General features: G+C 37.1%; 1 protein-coding gene across 1 annotated transcript; it reads right to left on the bottom strand.

Moving 5' to 3' along the window:
• Positions 1–7,370: 7,370 nt before the first annotated feature.
• On the bottom strand, positions 7,371–10,074 carry LOC136256332 (uncharacterized). The gene is made up of 13 exons (XM_066049267.1): positions 9,752–10,074; positions 9,585–9,699; positions 9,434–9,534; positions 9,197–9,382; positions 9,077–9,144; positions 8,874–9,027; positions 8,756–8,826; positions 8,592–8,696; positions 8,392–8,491; positions 8,064–8,343; positions 7,946–8,007; positions 7,835–7,897; positions 7,371–7,778 (listed from the first exon to the last, which is right to left on the bottom strand). Exons 1-11 carry the CDS (start codon positions 9,793–9,795, stop codon positions 7,984–7,986), a joined length of 1,248 nt encoding a protein of 415 aa, XP_065905339.1. The 5' UTR covers positions 9,796–10,074; the 3' UTR covers positions 7,371–7,778; positions 7,835–7,897; positions 7,946–7,983.
• Between the last annotated feature and the right edge of the window lie 6,517 nt (positions 10,075–16,591).

The following is a 16,591-nucleotide window of genomic DNA, read 5'->3' as shown; positions in this document are numbered from 1 at the left end:
CTTACAGTGGTCACAGAATAGAAATATCTTTTCCCATGAGATTTAACAAACTACAAGTAATACAGGAAATGTACAGCATTAAGAACAATAGTTGTGTTAACTGTTACACATGGTGTATGATGCATGCAGTCATTTACGTAATGGTGAAAAACACCCTACAAATTTAACTTTGTGAAGTCAGCTTTATCATCATAAGAATTGTAAAATAGATGAAAATTATATAGACAATGCTATTAACAATGTACTTCTATTTTGACATGTACGCAATAAATTAATGGCTGATATTGTCCATTAACTGCAACACACTTGCTGTTCTACACTGTGTTGTAATCATAAGAGTACAATTGGGCACTTGCTCAACAGCAATCATTCTATAGTACTAAACATTGACCACATACAGTCAACCCATTGCAGCATGATGACACAAAAAAAAACTATAGGCTTAGTTCATTGCAATGGTCTTTGTCACAAACTATACAGCTGTCAGTGTAACTTTCTATGCCTTTATTCACAACTTTCTCATTACTGGTATTTTTACTTCATCCAGGACATTTCACCATCAGAGTTAAAAAGGCAATCATCCAGCACATCTTGATTAATCACATCATTGTTGAATGCTCCTACTACAGCATGCTGTATTAATGAGATAAATTGCTTATAATATACATTTTAAGAAAGGATGCGTACCAATAAACAACCCAACATCATAATTATTTTCAAGTAGATGTCATTGACTCACTCCAAACTAGTTTACAACCATCCATAAAAATAGTCACCTAATACTACTACAATCACCTACTGTGTTTATTACAAAAGCTTTCAATGGTCACAATAAATCCAACACAACAAATTCTTCTTGTCCATTGTTGCATACTAGATTATTTGATGACAATAGTTACTGTATATGCTTACCATGCTGTGTATCTATTCTCCCTAATACTTACAGTAATATTCTTCTTTCCTGGGTACTGGTAGTATTAATCAGCACACCAGCTACTACTGCTGCACATATTACTTAACGTTGGTTCTAGCATACTTATGTATATGAGTGTATCATTATTTCTTGTAGCAAAATCATCATTAAAAAACAATTATATGCAATTGTGCACTGCAAAACTATTTACCTTTGCAACTTGCAGTGTCATGAAGTTCTTCCATATTTTGTGTCACATAATCTACCAAAGAGCTTATGTTATTTTGTATAAGTAATTTAACCATTTCAGTGAAATAGCATTGCAGAAATGGGATGAGGTTTCAACCTACAAACTGCTATAAATTACATACAAGTATCACTAACCCCACTTAATAATCAGTCAAGATTACAATTGCTTTTCCGTGTATATTGGCTATACCTGAAAACAAAATATTACTACATGCAGCTACCTTAGCTTGATCAGTGTATACTCTGCAATTGGACACAATACCTGCATGCATATGATATAGTGTAATATATAATAATATGCCCCTATCTTTTGCTCACTTTATCATTTGCTAGCCACACAGAACTCACTGAGATCATTTAAACTGCTTAGGATAAATTAGGGACAATTATTACAAAGAATAAGCTAAAACACTTTTCACCTCAATTTATCATCAATTGAAAGGTTCCATGGTGTGATGTTTGGTCCAGTGTAACAACTGAGTGCTAAGCACACATAAATAATTATTACACTGTAAACAAACAATCATTAAAATATTTTCTTCAATGGTCGCCTACATCTAAAGATATACTAGTGGACATTTAATCCCAAAACTTCAATCTATAATCATGACTGATTTAGGAATTAAATGTCCACTAGATGTCTTCAGGTGAGATGACTTCCTCTTTGTTTATTACATGTAAAGGATACTTATTAGACTATTATGCAATTCTTTAATAAAGCATACTTTTGAGTCAATGAGGTATACCATAAATTGGGCTATTTTCGTGTATGAAAATATTCATGAGTTAAATTTTCGTGTAAATAAATTTTCATGGGTGCCTATACTCACAAAAATATTTTTATATACATGAAATTTTTGTCATGCTGAAATTATAACAATTGTGTATTGCTGATTGATAGACTGTTCACTATTTTACTTACAGGCACAGCAAGGAACAACACTTACAGCAACGAGCAAGCCCATGCAATACTAACAAGTTGATCATGTGATGTTGTGTACGTGGATATCATTTATATTATCAATTGTGTACTGCGTGAAATCTTACCTGCATACTAGAACGTACAAATGAGAGTAATAGCTAAGTATGCAGTAGCTAGCCATTATAAAAGACAGAAGTATTGGACATGTTCCTTGAAAATGTCTCATGTTTGTTCGCTATTTCTTCGAAGAGGAAGTAGTATTACTTGTTAAATAACACGAGTGGACTTACCACAAAGTGGGATGGTTACTAATGTGTTGGTTAAAAATAAAACATGTGTGAAAAAAAATTGATGTTTGTTTATATTCATGTGTTAAATTTCTGTGGATGTAGCTAACCTTGAAACTTTATAACCGTCAAAAATAACCCAATTTACGGTAGTCATTTTGCTTATTGGAGAGTTACTTTCCACCACTTATCACAGTAGGATGGTATGATAAGGAGTAGGTGATAGGTGAATAGGTGATATTCTGCATACTTTTTTTCCCATGAAATAAACCCCCATAAGCATTTCATTTATTGCACCATAGATAATGTATGCATTCCTAATGGATAGGAAACGCCTGTTAAATTATTTTCCTATCCTAGTTACGGTGCGCCAGTACATTAGGAAATGTACTGAGTGGCTTTTGGCTTTCTCTGGCTTGTTTGAAGGCCAGTTTAATGACATGGATATTCCTTTTACATTGTTTATTGTTTTGCGTTGTGTACTAAACAAGAACACGGTGTGTCTGTGGACATTGGGAGAAATATTGTTAGCGACAGGTGACAATGGCAGGTACGCACCAGCTAATATTTCAGTAGCAGTACTATTAGCCAACTTCTTGTCACCGCATTTACACAACCAAAGAAATGTGTGATACATTGAAATAGATTTTATGCTACAGTACTGCTCAGCTTGAGCTAAACAATTGCACAAAATAGTACCTATTTCTTGACGTTTTGTCAAAACAGTGGAAATAAACAGCAAAGCAGTGAATATCTAGCTAGCTTAGTACGCTCTACCTGCTACAAGTGGTATAAACAGCAGCAAAGAAACAACACTGCAGTTTCTGTTTTTTCAGGAAATTTGCACATCTATTTTTGAAACACCATATTCTACCTCTGAACCTGAATTTTCTTACATTGTTGTTTACTGCTCTCCAGCATCCCTACCCAGTCCAGCCTCCAATTAGTGTAGGTGGTAACTAACCCAGCTGTAAACAACAAACACTAATTTGCTGGTTACAAGAACAATGAAATCTTCCACCTGTTGAGGCCATAAAGTTTACGCGCAGTGAAACAAGGATGGCCCATGATGTCACTATGTAAATAATATGGGCGTTTCCAATCCATATGACATACATTATCTATGATTGCACCTACAATAATAATCACTTAGTCAGTGATTAAGTACAGTATGTGATAACACTATTGTTGTTCGCACGTTCAAAGACCCCTCAACATTTTCTGTGGGTTATTTGCAATTGATTATCAGTTGATGTACTCATGGCCTGACTGAATTAACGGTGTCATTTGAATGGTTTGAGCAAATCCCCTTTTCAGTGAACGAAATTTATAAAATTAAAAATCACACCAAACTGCAAGTGCTGGAGCTATTCAGTAGCTATAATACATGTACGCTGGTGTAGCATTGTATGAATCATTTATAAGAGTTATGTTTAATAGGTAGCATCAATATTGTAATCATTTTCTATTACCTCTCACAGAATAGATAATTTGCATGTGTACATTATGCAGTCAGAATTAATGTCACCGCAAGTCCTACTTTTCAAACATACTTAGTGCAGTTAATATAAACATCTTAGGCCTTTATAAGGCCTTCTGGTATACAGACTCTGCCTTTACCAAGTACTTTAACCAATCATAATAAGTAATTTACCTTCCTGTCTAACTATGTACCCTCTGAACTCCACTATCTTCTAGTTTCTGTAAAATATAAATTAATTAGGTTAACACAATAATAGGCTTGTTGTCCTGGTTACCTGTGAAAACTTCACTTATTCATTACAATTATTATATTTAGCTGTAAGTCAGAGAAAGTTACTATTATTCAGTGTCCATTTCATTGTGCTAATGTTCAGATAATCTTATTGATTGATGACTCAGTCACAACCTTTGATATAAACACAAAAAGGTATACATTGCATATTGGGGAATTGAGCCTCAACAACATCTGTAACTAACCAATAGATCCATTCATTGTTTCAAAAATCTACTTCATTAATGAAGTCCATTATATTCATAATCATCTGTCTTCATCCACTTAAGAGCATACGAAGAGCCTGATTTTCTTTATCTTTATCTTGGTTACTTTCTCACATTACGTATTTCAAATTAATAGCTGAAGTCCTCTATATACGCTACTACACTTTATTTAAATTGCTAAAAATACTGTACATGCATACTATGCAGTTGACACGTGCCTTTGAAGTAGGGAGATCTTGTATTGTCAAGTTGAGGGTTTATGCATGTACATAACATACACTTTACATAGTGACTGTTATACCATCATCATGCACTATGTAGCATTGATATGATGCTACATATGTAACATGCACTATGTACCATAATTATAAAAAACAGACGGCACAGTCATGGTAAGAGCAAACACTTCCTCCAATCAGGTTATTTTGGCATACCAGACACTTAGCACATCTTGTCAATACAATAATTTAACTACAGAGATTTACTTCAGTATATAGTTTACAGCAGCTACTTCTATCGAAAACTAAAAATCTGGGAGTAAAACCCCACTATTTTGGGGGCTGCACTCTTTTTTTTACAGCGTGGCAGTTTTGGTTTAGATACAATGTATCATCCATTACATATAATACACTGTATTAGATAGGACTTGGTGATACTACCTTACACTTTCACATCAGTTTGGTCATTTACTCAGTTTATTAATATGTGCTGCAACTCTTTAAAGTTTCTAGTTAACTAGCTTAAATGTTTAATAATGAGGATAAGGATAATGACACCAAATTTACACAAAAGGATTAGTTGGGATAAGACACTTGATTATTATGCACAATGACATAATCCTCACCATTAACATTCAGTACTCCAGAACTAGTGTCACTAGATACTACATTAGTGACACTACATGTGTAGGTACCCACATCAGATGACTGTACATTACTGATTCTTAATAAACTCAGACCAGAAAACGGAGACAACACATCATATTTCACTGTATTAGTCACATCCACTGGAACATCATTAAAATACCAACTGATGGTAGGAACTGGTTCACCAGTAGCTAAACAAGTGAAGGAAGCTGTGTCTGTCTCATTTTGTATTTGATCCATCACTTCAGGACTGATAGATGGAGGGACTACAGTACACATAATAATACACCAAGCATTGAGTGTACAAAAACTAACCTATATAATAATCACAAATACATTCACATCCCTAGTACTCACTGACATGAACTGTCTAACTATATGCTAAGCGCCATCAAGACAAACAATAGTACGCATGCAATGCCGTGCAACCAAGTACTGTCAGTACAGGTGTGTGACAGGCAAGTGTGTGTTTTACAGGAAGAAAGAAAATGCTGTTTTCATGCATCCCTGGCTCAATTGTGCCTGAATGAAAATTAACCATTTTGTTGTGGAAACTCCTTTTGGGTAAGACACCTTAGGTGTTAAAATTTGAGCCGAATCTGCTCAGCCATCATTGAGATATGCATCTTCAAACTTCATCTTAGTTTCTTTATATTATTCTTCATCTTTGCAGAAAAAGCAGAAAAAGCAGAAAAATTGCTATAATTCACATGTGCTTTACGTCAAATTTGGACAGCAGTAAGAGCACAATGAAACACAATTGCAGTCTCATTTCGTACACATCGGATAAAGAACAATGGAGTTAAGTGCAATTTTTGAAAAAATAGTAAAGCAACTATTTGCCATGACCACCACAGGATAAACAGTTTGAAAGAATTACTTGAAAATTGGTCTGTACATGGAGTAACAATTGTACTGCAACCTCCTGTGGTTTGAAAGAAATCGCAATAACAGCAATAAAAAATGCCAACCATTCAGGGCATATTATGTGACTTGATTTGTGAAAAGGTACCCTTTTCACACACAAAATTTGACTCATTTTTAAAATTTTGAAGTTTCATAACTTTTTTATCATGGCATATTGAGTGTAGCTAAAGTACAGGTATATATCTGGCTGCATTTTGATGCTAAGAGCAAGTTAATCTGTGTAAAGAATCAAGTATTAAATCATTTTGTTTGCTGGTATATAAAATGTGTAGAAAAGGTATCTTTTTGCAGATCCGGTCACATATAACAAACGTGCAGTTGAGTTTCACTGATAAGAAAACCATTACTTGCCATATCTACAAGACAAAGTAGTTAATGTAATGAGTTGAAAAAAGTACGTACGTACTACATAAGTAGATTAAAATCACAGTCTGCCAAATCATACTAGGCTCGGTAATAATTTTGTCAATCACTACATTGATGATACACTGTACATTTTCTGTACATGTTGCTGTATTAAACTTGTTATATCCAACCTTTGTGGTAAGTTTAGCCACTATACTGTTGGCAGTGATAATGCATCACAGCAGCATCACAGTAACTCATTTATGATTCCCTTTGCAGGTTACGCAGATGCTTCTCTGGTCTAAGGAAGCCTGGAAAAAATACTTAGATGGCCTTGGTATCACTCTGGTTATATGTACTGTAACTTGTTCGTACTAGACAATTGTAAAATATGTTTTAATTCTTTGTGTGGGTTATTGCCGCCACCTTAAGAGATCAGCTACAAACAAGTCACCCTGTATAACAATCTGCCACTCATCATGTTTACCTTTTCATAAGGAATTGTTAGCGATATATGAGGCAGCTGCACTGGTATAAATATTGCCACTGTTAAATGGTAACGCATTGGCCTTTTCATTGATGGCAATGAAAAATGCTGTGGCTATAGTACGTTCGCGTTGAGCTGAACCCTCAAAAACGATTAATAACTTACGATTGCTACATCGCACGGGCCTCCTGTATTGCTCGATACGTAGCGCTTCTCAATCCGCTAAAAATATATTAAAAGCGCTTCATTCGAATGTAAGACACTCTAGTTATGACACTGCAAAGTTTCTCCATACATTTTCAATGGGGAAGCCTCTAAAGCGCGGCCCTTTGATATTCATGTTGACACATGTTTGTGGCGAAGCCAGACGTCACACTCCCGCCCTCAACACGCATGATATCACCATCTGTTATGTAAGAGGCTGTAATACACTTTTGCAAGAAAAAATAAACAGTTTTTGTGTGTGTAAAACAGAGTTGCGTGAGTAGAAGAGCTGGGGCCACTGTTGCATTGTATTTAGAAGGTAAGTGGCCCACTTATCTTCAGGGGAAAACCTCTTTCAGCCATTAAGAGTAAAAACCCAAATTATAACAGCTCAAGTACTTTTATCCAGCATAGGTGTACCTGCAAGTGAGGCAAACAACATGTTTTTAACTTCACATTTACCACACAGCTGCTTATTCTCTCCTATTCCCATCTAGTCAATTTGTCATTTTAATCCTTTTCCCATCACTTTGTGCACATGCCATACAAGCCGTTTCAAATCAGCACCTGGTTCTCAAAGTCACATTCCCACAGAACTCTACAGAAAGTTTCACTAAATGAAATACTGTTTGTATGCATTTGGACCTATAATACCTTTAGTGACTTTTAAACACTCCTGCACTGATCAATATACACAATGTCTGGTATGTTCACCTTCTGCAAGCATAATAAAGTAACAATAACTTTGAAAGTGCATGCACTTACACTTCATCTGTTGTTTTTTTTCATGTACTTTGCAGAGTTCAATCCCAGCCATCCGATGACTCCTGGAGAACAACATACAAGTTGTAACACTAGTATTGTAAATATCAAACAATCTTACATCAGATGAAATAGGCTCAGAAGAAGACTCGGACTCACTGTTGCTGGTGGTGGAGGAGTCATTAATACCACCATCACCACCATCACCATCTTCACTATCGCTACTATCACTGCTGACGTGAATGAGGAATCGTTCTAGAAGTTCCTCATGAAGTCCATCCTGTTCCCAGTAATGATCTTCAACTTCTTCTTGAACGTGCTTTATCAAAGATTGCCACCTCTCAGATGTAACAGCCTCAAATCCTTGATAAACCAGTTCCTTAACTTCAGTCAAAGTAAACCTAAATAGATGCCAAACTATAACAATGTCCATAACAATGTTGATATACCTCTTGTTGTTCCGCTTTACGTGTCCCTTCACTTGACTCCAGGCCATCTCAATAGGATTCAGTTCACAGTGTGCAACTGGTAGTCTGACTACTTCATGGCCTATTATTATGTTAGCCGAAAGAACTGGGATCACAACAGTATACCAGAAAAAAGCCATACCAGAAAAATGTCAGAGCCACAATGTATACACTTAACATACCTTTACTTCCAGCTATCTCATCTATAGCATATCTTGCAGGAGTTTTTGCTCGTTTGATGATTTCCCACAGATCTCTTTTCAGTGAACTTTCTGGATATGCTATACCTGTGAATCATCATACAGTCACATACTGAAACAGTGACAGTATATACACACTGCCTTACGTTTCTTATTTAACCACTCTTTCAGCTGTGCTTTTCGCCACTTTTGCTTTGGTTGCTCCTCCAAGTGGCGACTGCAGTTAACACAGTAATGTTTACAGTTGACAAATCTAATACCTACCTATGGTAACTGGCATTGTCCATTACAATCAGACAATTGGCTGGTAATGCTGGAAGTAACTTTTCTTTAAACCACCTTTCAAAATTCTCTGCATTCATTTCTTGATGGTAATCAGCTGCAGATCCTTTCTTGGCTTTAAAAACCCAATCACAACCTGAAAGAACAACTGTGTTTACTGGATACTTCACATCATAGAAAATTACCGGGAACCCATCCATCTTTGCCTCCAGCATGTAAGATAATAAGGCGCTCTCCTTTACCTGATGGCTTGCTATGTATAAATTAGGTTAAACAAGCATACTTTTGAAAGCTATTTAACCAACCTGACTCCTCCTATAGTCCCCCCAGTAGTCTTATCAGCCTCTACCCAGGCTCTGGACTTTCCATCATGCGCATTGGCCCAAGTCTCATCCAAGTACACCACTGGTTTCCCTTCAGTTCTGTTGCGCCTCATTCGTCTCAAATATTTATGACGCTGATGGACTATACGGGGCTGCTCATAGTATACCCTGCATGTATGTGTAGTAAAATTAAAACACACAAACTGGTACAATACTAACCTCTTGTCATTAATCGTTCTATGCTTGAATCCCATATCCTTCAATACCCTTCTAAGTGATGTTCTTCCCCCGGAGAAAACACCATCATTCTGGAGTTTTGACTGTAGACGGAGTAACAAAACCAAAGGCTCGAGCGTTCAAATTCACCCACCAAAATCTTCGACAGTGATAGATTTTCTTTCTTGTCGTATAACGAATGTATTTTCCGTCTGATTGCATCCCGGTCGAAACTGTCTGCATCGACACGGATTCGTGAACGTTTGTACCTGCAGTGACGATTAGATGAATAGAGTAGCCTCCTGCAAACTACTTTTGTACCTTTTTCTTGGCGTAGAAAACCCGCCTTTCTTGCGGTACTCCATCCTCACTCTTACAATAGATGACTTTGAAATCCCTACGTGGCGAAATCAATACCAAACCCAGCTGCAAAGATATTTAATACCAGTGGCCTTAGAGATTCTCTGCTTCACATTGACGGAAACTTTAGACTTGTTCGCTTCTTGCTCGAAGTAGGTCCATAGCTTCATGAGTAGAAACTTTGTTTGGCTGTTTAACCTCTTTCCAAGAGGGTTTCGCTCCGCACTCACTAATGCTGCACTGGACGCCATATTTTCGACAATTAAGTGCGCGCCCGTAACATGAGCTTACGAATAAATGCGTCATGAACATCATGTTTAAAGCCTTTGATCTTGTATGGCTTCTTAATCACCAACCCAGGGTTCAGCTCAACGCGAACGTACTATAGACTGTGATGACATAATAATTAGTCTACAATGTAGCTTTCAGAGTATCTATGACTAATATTGCTGAGAAGCAAAGTGGCCATTTTGCTTCATTTTCAGCAATGTTCCACCCAATATACATGTCACAAGCAAAGAACAATATGAGAAGTGCATCTGCAATCAATCTAGTCACTATCAGGATTACAAATGATCCTTGTGATATTGTAACTAGCACTGAAGCCAAACATGTTATCTACGTGGTAGTGGAGAAAGTAATGGGACACAAAAGAAGGACAAAGGTAAGTGTATGATGGATACTGCAGTTGGTAAACAGGCATGTCTTTGGGTTGAAGCGGTCAGAGATGATGAGTATTAATCATGTCGATATGCACAGAGATTGACAGCTAAGCTGCATGATGGACAGCATCAGAATGCATAAAAAGGCCACTTTCAAAGCATGTTAAATTTGACTGATTTGTTGTTTTTTTGAAGATGTCAATATTCCAGTGTAGTACAATGCACATGCATGGTTCCACACAGCACAACCCTAGTGCTTCTTATGATTTACTGACCCAGATGAACACTTTGTTTTGAATTTGATAAATGGGTTCTTTGTGCATGATACCATTGATGGTTTTAATGGCACCCAGTGAAGTAGTAAGGACTGAGCAAGTGTTTTGTTATGTAAAGTTTGGTGTTTTATAAAACAGTACATTTTTTTGTTTAGCTATTCTACTAATTTCTATGGGATTAAGTTGGTGGTCAAGTAGCTATCAAATGGCCACCCACTATTGTTATTAAGACTTTTGAAACTTTCCATACGGAATTCAGGGGAAGACTACCAGAGCTAAGAACAAGGAGGAGACAAGGACATATATATCTGATCTTTAATGCTATATTATAAGATGATTTCTTGAAGCAAGTTTATAAGCAAACATGAAGCAATAATTCCCCCGACCTTTAGATAACCAGTGATTCTTAACAGTGCTCATGCTACTGTGCATCTATTATCATCAACATGGACACTACAGAATACACAAAACAAACACTAAGTTTGGGAAAAAGCAGTTCTACTGTTAAATGCCTAACCGCACAGCATGATGGTTGTACAAGGGAATATTTTTTAGTCTGTCTATGACTAGTACTCAAAATTTTAGCCTGTTACGATGAGCCATTATAGAAAAAAACCTGCTCAGCAGGTGTGGTGGTAAAATTCATGCTCAATTATTGCACAAGCTACATAATCAATGCAGATTTCACAGTAGCATGTTTGTCACAGCCTTCTTTGAGGTTTTCTATTCTACAAGAGCCTGAGGAGTTGTTACAATGTATTCTCTACATGTGAAAACACTCCAACAAGAATTAACAGCACTATTGTGGCTATTCTAGTACAAGGCGTGCCCGCATTGCTAATCTAACCATGCATATTAATTTTGTGGGTTATTATTACACAACAGCGGTTTCATAGATTATAAGGTTTCTAAAAACCAGGGTGCCCTTTATCATACAGTATGGTAGCATAGTAGCAGGGATTCCCCAAAATGACATGCACGCCCCACCTCTAAAACCATCCTAGAAATATCTTTAGACTGTACCTTAATGAACTAGTCTTTTGGTGTACCTATCATCAATTATAGCATTAAACCTAATAAACGTGCCAATAATGAACATTTAAAAAGTACCAAAATTTGAACTTTAGTCTGCTTGCCTTACTGAATGTATTGTATGACCACCATTTTTTGTCACAATAGTATACTCTCACCAGTGGCATGTATCTTTCTGGGGTTCCAACAAGTACTTACCTATGTTCTTTATCTTTCCTTTTATCTTTAATTAAGCTAGTCACCTTCTTTGTGGTACGAAATCATTATGAGGCATTAATTTTCGATATCATTACTTTTATCACTTAGATACTACAGAGTTATTTAAAGCACTTACAGTCTCATTGAGATATATTACTGGTTGACAGTTGGTAGGCACTGTACCAGACTTTCCATTACAACTCTGACCAGATCAGTAACAATTAAGTGACACGCCCTTTTATGATCTAGCTGGACCAATAATGATCAAGAAACATGCCCATTAATGATCTTATAGCAAATGATTATAAAATACAAGCCTCTTATTGGAAGCATAGTGAAAAACATGGAAAGACCAAGCCCAAGAAACATTTCCAGTTGGCTATAGCACACTTGAGATACTCTAATAATGCAGTAACCTTAATGCAACAGCCACATTTGATATTCTAATAGAACAGTCACATGTGTATATTATAACTTTTATTAGCTATAACAAAAAGTTGAGTAAATCAGTGCAAAAAGGGATCCAAGCGATAAAAGGTAGTGAAACAAGTAATGTATTATAACATAATTTTGTGGGAAAATCCCTACTTTGGCATTGGATAAAATAATCGTTGTGACATGCCAATGTAGGGATTTTCCCACAGAGCTCTGCTATAATACCATCATCCAAATAATTATCCTGTTTCACTATTTTTATTGTATTGATTCCTACTTCATTTTAAAATCCATAACTTTTAAATGCACTTAAGACACAAATACATGCCAAATAGTGGCTTCTTGGCTGTATTAAACTTTTTATTGTGCTCCTTACATCAAATTCTTTAGCTAGTATTTGTGGCTAAACATTTGTATGGATATTAGCACTAGGTACATCCATCATTTTGGCCAAGGAATTTTTGTTGTTCCTGTTACCACACAAGACCAATATCAAGCATTTTTGGTTTTAAAACACATGAAAGCCTCCCCTAATCAGTTCATGTGACATGCCATCAAGTAAACTATGCAAAGTGACTTGCATGACACTATTCTATACGAAATGCAGTTCATATACACAGTGTCCCCCACTACATTTAGTGATCAAGACACACGGTAGTGTGTCGTGTGGCCCAAGAAGCCGGCGCGTAACACCCGTGAGTATATTGACAGGAAGAAAGAAAACGCAATTTTCGCACCTCCGTAGCTCTGTGCTTCCTTGATGAAACAAGACGATTTTTGCTGTGGACATGCCCTCCAACTGCAGCACTCTACATTCCAAATTTGAGCGAAATCGCTTCGCGCGTTCCCGAGATATTCGACTTCAAAAATTGGCTGAGTTTCTTCGTTTTTTTTTTTTTCTTCTTATTTTTCTTTTTCTTGTCGCACACTTACAAAAACTGCTATAAAACTAGAACGCGTTATCCGATTGCCTTGAAATTTGGCACACAGAAGGGGGGTATAAAGGCGCATCTCGGTACCAACTTTGGCTGGAATACCATAAACAGACAAAGAGTTATGAGCGATTATGCACGAAAAATAACACCAATATGTTGTCACGCCTACAGGGTAAACCGCGTATGGGAAGAAGCTGAAAATCGGTGGGTGAATAGGTTAACTATTGAACCTCAAACCTTTTGTGGTTTGAAAGAAATCGAGCTAAAAACCAGGAAGATACAGCAAAAAAATCAACAGTGTGTAACAATTACGCAATCGAGATTAGCTAATTTTTAATATTTTTATTTTATTATTATTATTATGCTTGCCACGCCTACCAGGTAAACCGCTTGGGGTAATGCTTTCAAAATCGCTGTACAGATGGAGTTATCATCTTAGAAAGGCTCTTCAATGGTGTAGAAGAATCAGACTTAAAGCCATGGAGTTATAACACGAAATCCAACTTGGTGTAGCAAGTGCGAGATCGAGATACTCTAATAGAGCAGTCATCCTAATAGAGCAGTCACCCTGAACAGAATTCAAGAGATCAGTTAGAAATAAGTAACCTGTATAGAGATCAGCTACAAACAAATCACCCTGTAGAGAGTTCAGCTACAAACAATTCACCCTGTTAAAACATCAGTTAGAAGAAGATTTCTTGTAGAGAGTTCAGATACAAACAAATCACCCTGTTGAAAGATCAGCTAGAAGATGTCACCTTGTAGATACTTCAGTTACAAAGAAACCACCATGTAGAGAATTCAGCTACAAACTAGTGACCCTGTAGATACATCAGCTAGAAGAAGTTACCTTGTAGAGAGTTCAGCTACAAAGAAACCATTCTGTAAAGAGCTCAGCTGCAAACAAATCACCTATACAGAATTCAGCTACAAACAAATCACCCTGTAGAGAGATCAGCTAGAAGAAGTTACCTTGTAGATAGTTCAGCTACAAACAAATCATCCTGTAGAGAGATAAGCTAGAAGAAGTTACCTTGTAGATAGTTCAGCTACAAACAATTCACCCTGTACAGAGCTCAGTTAAAAGAGGTTTCCTTGTAAAAAGTTCAGCTACAAACAAATCACCCTGTAGAGAGATAAGTAAGAAGAAGTTACCTTGTAGATCGTTCTGCTACAAACAATTCACCCTGTAAAGAGATCAGCTAGAAGAAGTTACCTTGTAGAGAGTTCAGCTACAAAGAAACCAGCATGTAGAGAATTCAGCCGCAAACAAATCATGTATAGAGAGTTCAGCTACAAACAAATCTCCCTGTAGAGAGATCAGCTAGAAGAAGTTTCCTTGTAGAGAGTTCTGCTACAAACAAATCACCCTGTAGAAAGATCAGCTAGAAGAAATCACCTCGTAGAGAGTTCAGCTTCAAAGAAACAATCATGTGAGAGTTCAGGTACAAACAAATTGTCCTGTAGAGAGATCAGCTAGAAGAAGTTACCTTGTAGAGAGTTCAGCTACAAAGAAACCATCATGTAGATAGTTCAGGTACAAACAAATCACCCTGTAGAAAGATCAGCTATAGAAGAAATCACCTTGTAGAGAGTTCAGCTACAAAGAATCTATCGTGTAGAGAGTTTAACTACAAACAAATCACCCTGTAGAAAGATCAGCTATAGAAGAAATCACCTTGTAGAGAGTTCAGCTACAAAGAAACCATCATGTAGAGAGTTCAGCTACAAACAAATCGGCCTGTAGAGAGATCAGCTAGAAGAAATTACCTTGTAGAGAGTTCAGCTACAAAGAAACAATCATGTAGAGAGTTCAGCTGCAAACAAATCACCTGTAGAGAGTTCAGCTAGAAACAAGTCACCCTGTAGAGAGATCAGCTAGAAACAAGTCACCTTGTAGAGAGTTCAGCTAGAAGAAGTAACATTGTAGAGCTACAAAGAAGCTACCATGTAGAGTTCAGCTGCAAACAAATCACCCTGTAGAGAACTCAGCTACAAACAAATCTCCCTGTAGAAAGATTAGCTAGAAGAAGTTACCTTATAGGGAGTTCAGCTATGAACAGATCACCCTGTAGAGAGTTCAGCTACAAACAAATCACCCTGTAGAGAGTTAAGTTACAAAGAAACCACCATGTAGAGAGTTCAGCTGCAAAAAAAATCAATCACTCTGTAGAGAGTTCAGCTAGAAGAAGTCACCTTGTAGAGAGTTAAGCTGCAAATAAATCACCCTGTAGAGAATTCAGCTACAAACAAATCACCCTGTAGAAAGATCAGCTAGAAGAAGTTACCTTGTAGAGAGTTCAGCTACAAAGAAACCACCATGTAGAGAGTTCAGCTGCAAACAAATCACCTGTAGAGAGTTCAGCTAGAAACAAGTCACCCTGTAGAGAGATCAGCTAAAAACAAGTCACCCTGTAGAGAGTTCAGCTAGAAGAAGTCACATTGTAGAGAGTTCAGCTACAAAGAAACTACCACGTAGAGAATCCAGCTGCAAACAAATCATCCTGTAGAGAGTTCAGCTAGAAGAAGTCACCTTTTAGAGAGTTCAGCTACAAAGCAACCACCATGTAAAGAGTTCAGCTGCAAAAAACTCAATCACCTTGTAGAAAGATCGGCTAGAAGAAGTTACCTTGTAGAGAGTTCAGCTACAAAGAAACCACCATGTAGAGAGTTCAGCTGCAAACAAATCACCTGTAGAGAGTTCAGCTAGAAACAAGTCACCCTGTAGAGAGTTCAGCTAGAAGAAGTCACATTGTAGAGAGTTCAGCTACAATGAAACTCCCATGTAGAGAGTTCAGCTGCAAACAAATCACCCTGTAGAGAACTCAGCTACAAACAAATATGCAGTGAAAAAGATCAGCTAGAAGAAGTTACCTTGTAGAGAGTTCAGCTACAACGAAACCACCATGTAGAGAGTTCAGCTACAAACAAATCACCTGTAGAGAGTTCAGCTAGAAACAAGTCACCCTGTAGAGAGATCAGCTAGAAACAAGTCACCTTGTAGAGAGTTCAGCTAGAAGAAGTCACATTGTAGAGAGTTCAGCTACAAAGAAACCACCATTTAGAGAGTTCAGCTGCAAACAAATCACCCAGTAGAAAGTTCAGCTATGAACAGATCACCCTGTTGAGAGTTCAGTTAGAAACAAGGAATCCTGTAGAGAGATCACCTAGAAGTATCGCCTTGTAGAGTTCAGCTACAAACAAATCACCTGTAGAGAGTTCAACTACAAACAAATCACCCTGTAGAGAGATCAGCTAGAAGAA

The sequence above is a fragment of the Dysidea avara genome, chromosome 5 (assembly GCF_963678975.1).
Source record: "Dysidea avara chromosome 5, odDysAvar1.4, whole genome shotgun sequence".
In the NCBI taxonomy this organism is placed as follows: Eukaryota; Metazoa; Porifera; class Demospongiae; order Dictyoceratida; family Dysideidae; genus Dysidea; species Dysidea avara.
This window is presented reverse-complemented; position numbering and strand designations above follow the sequence as displayed.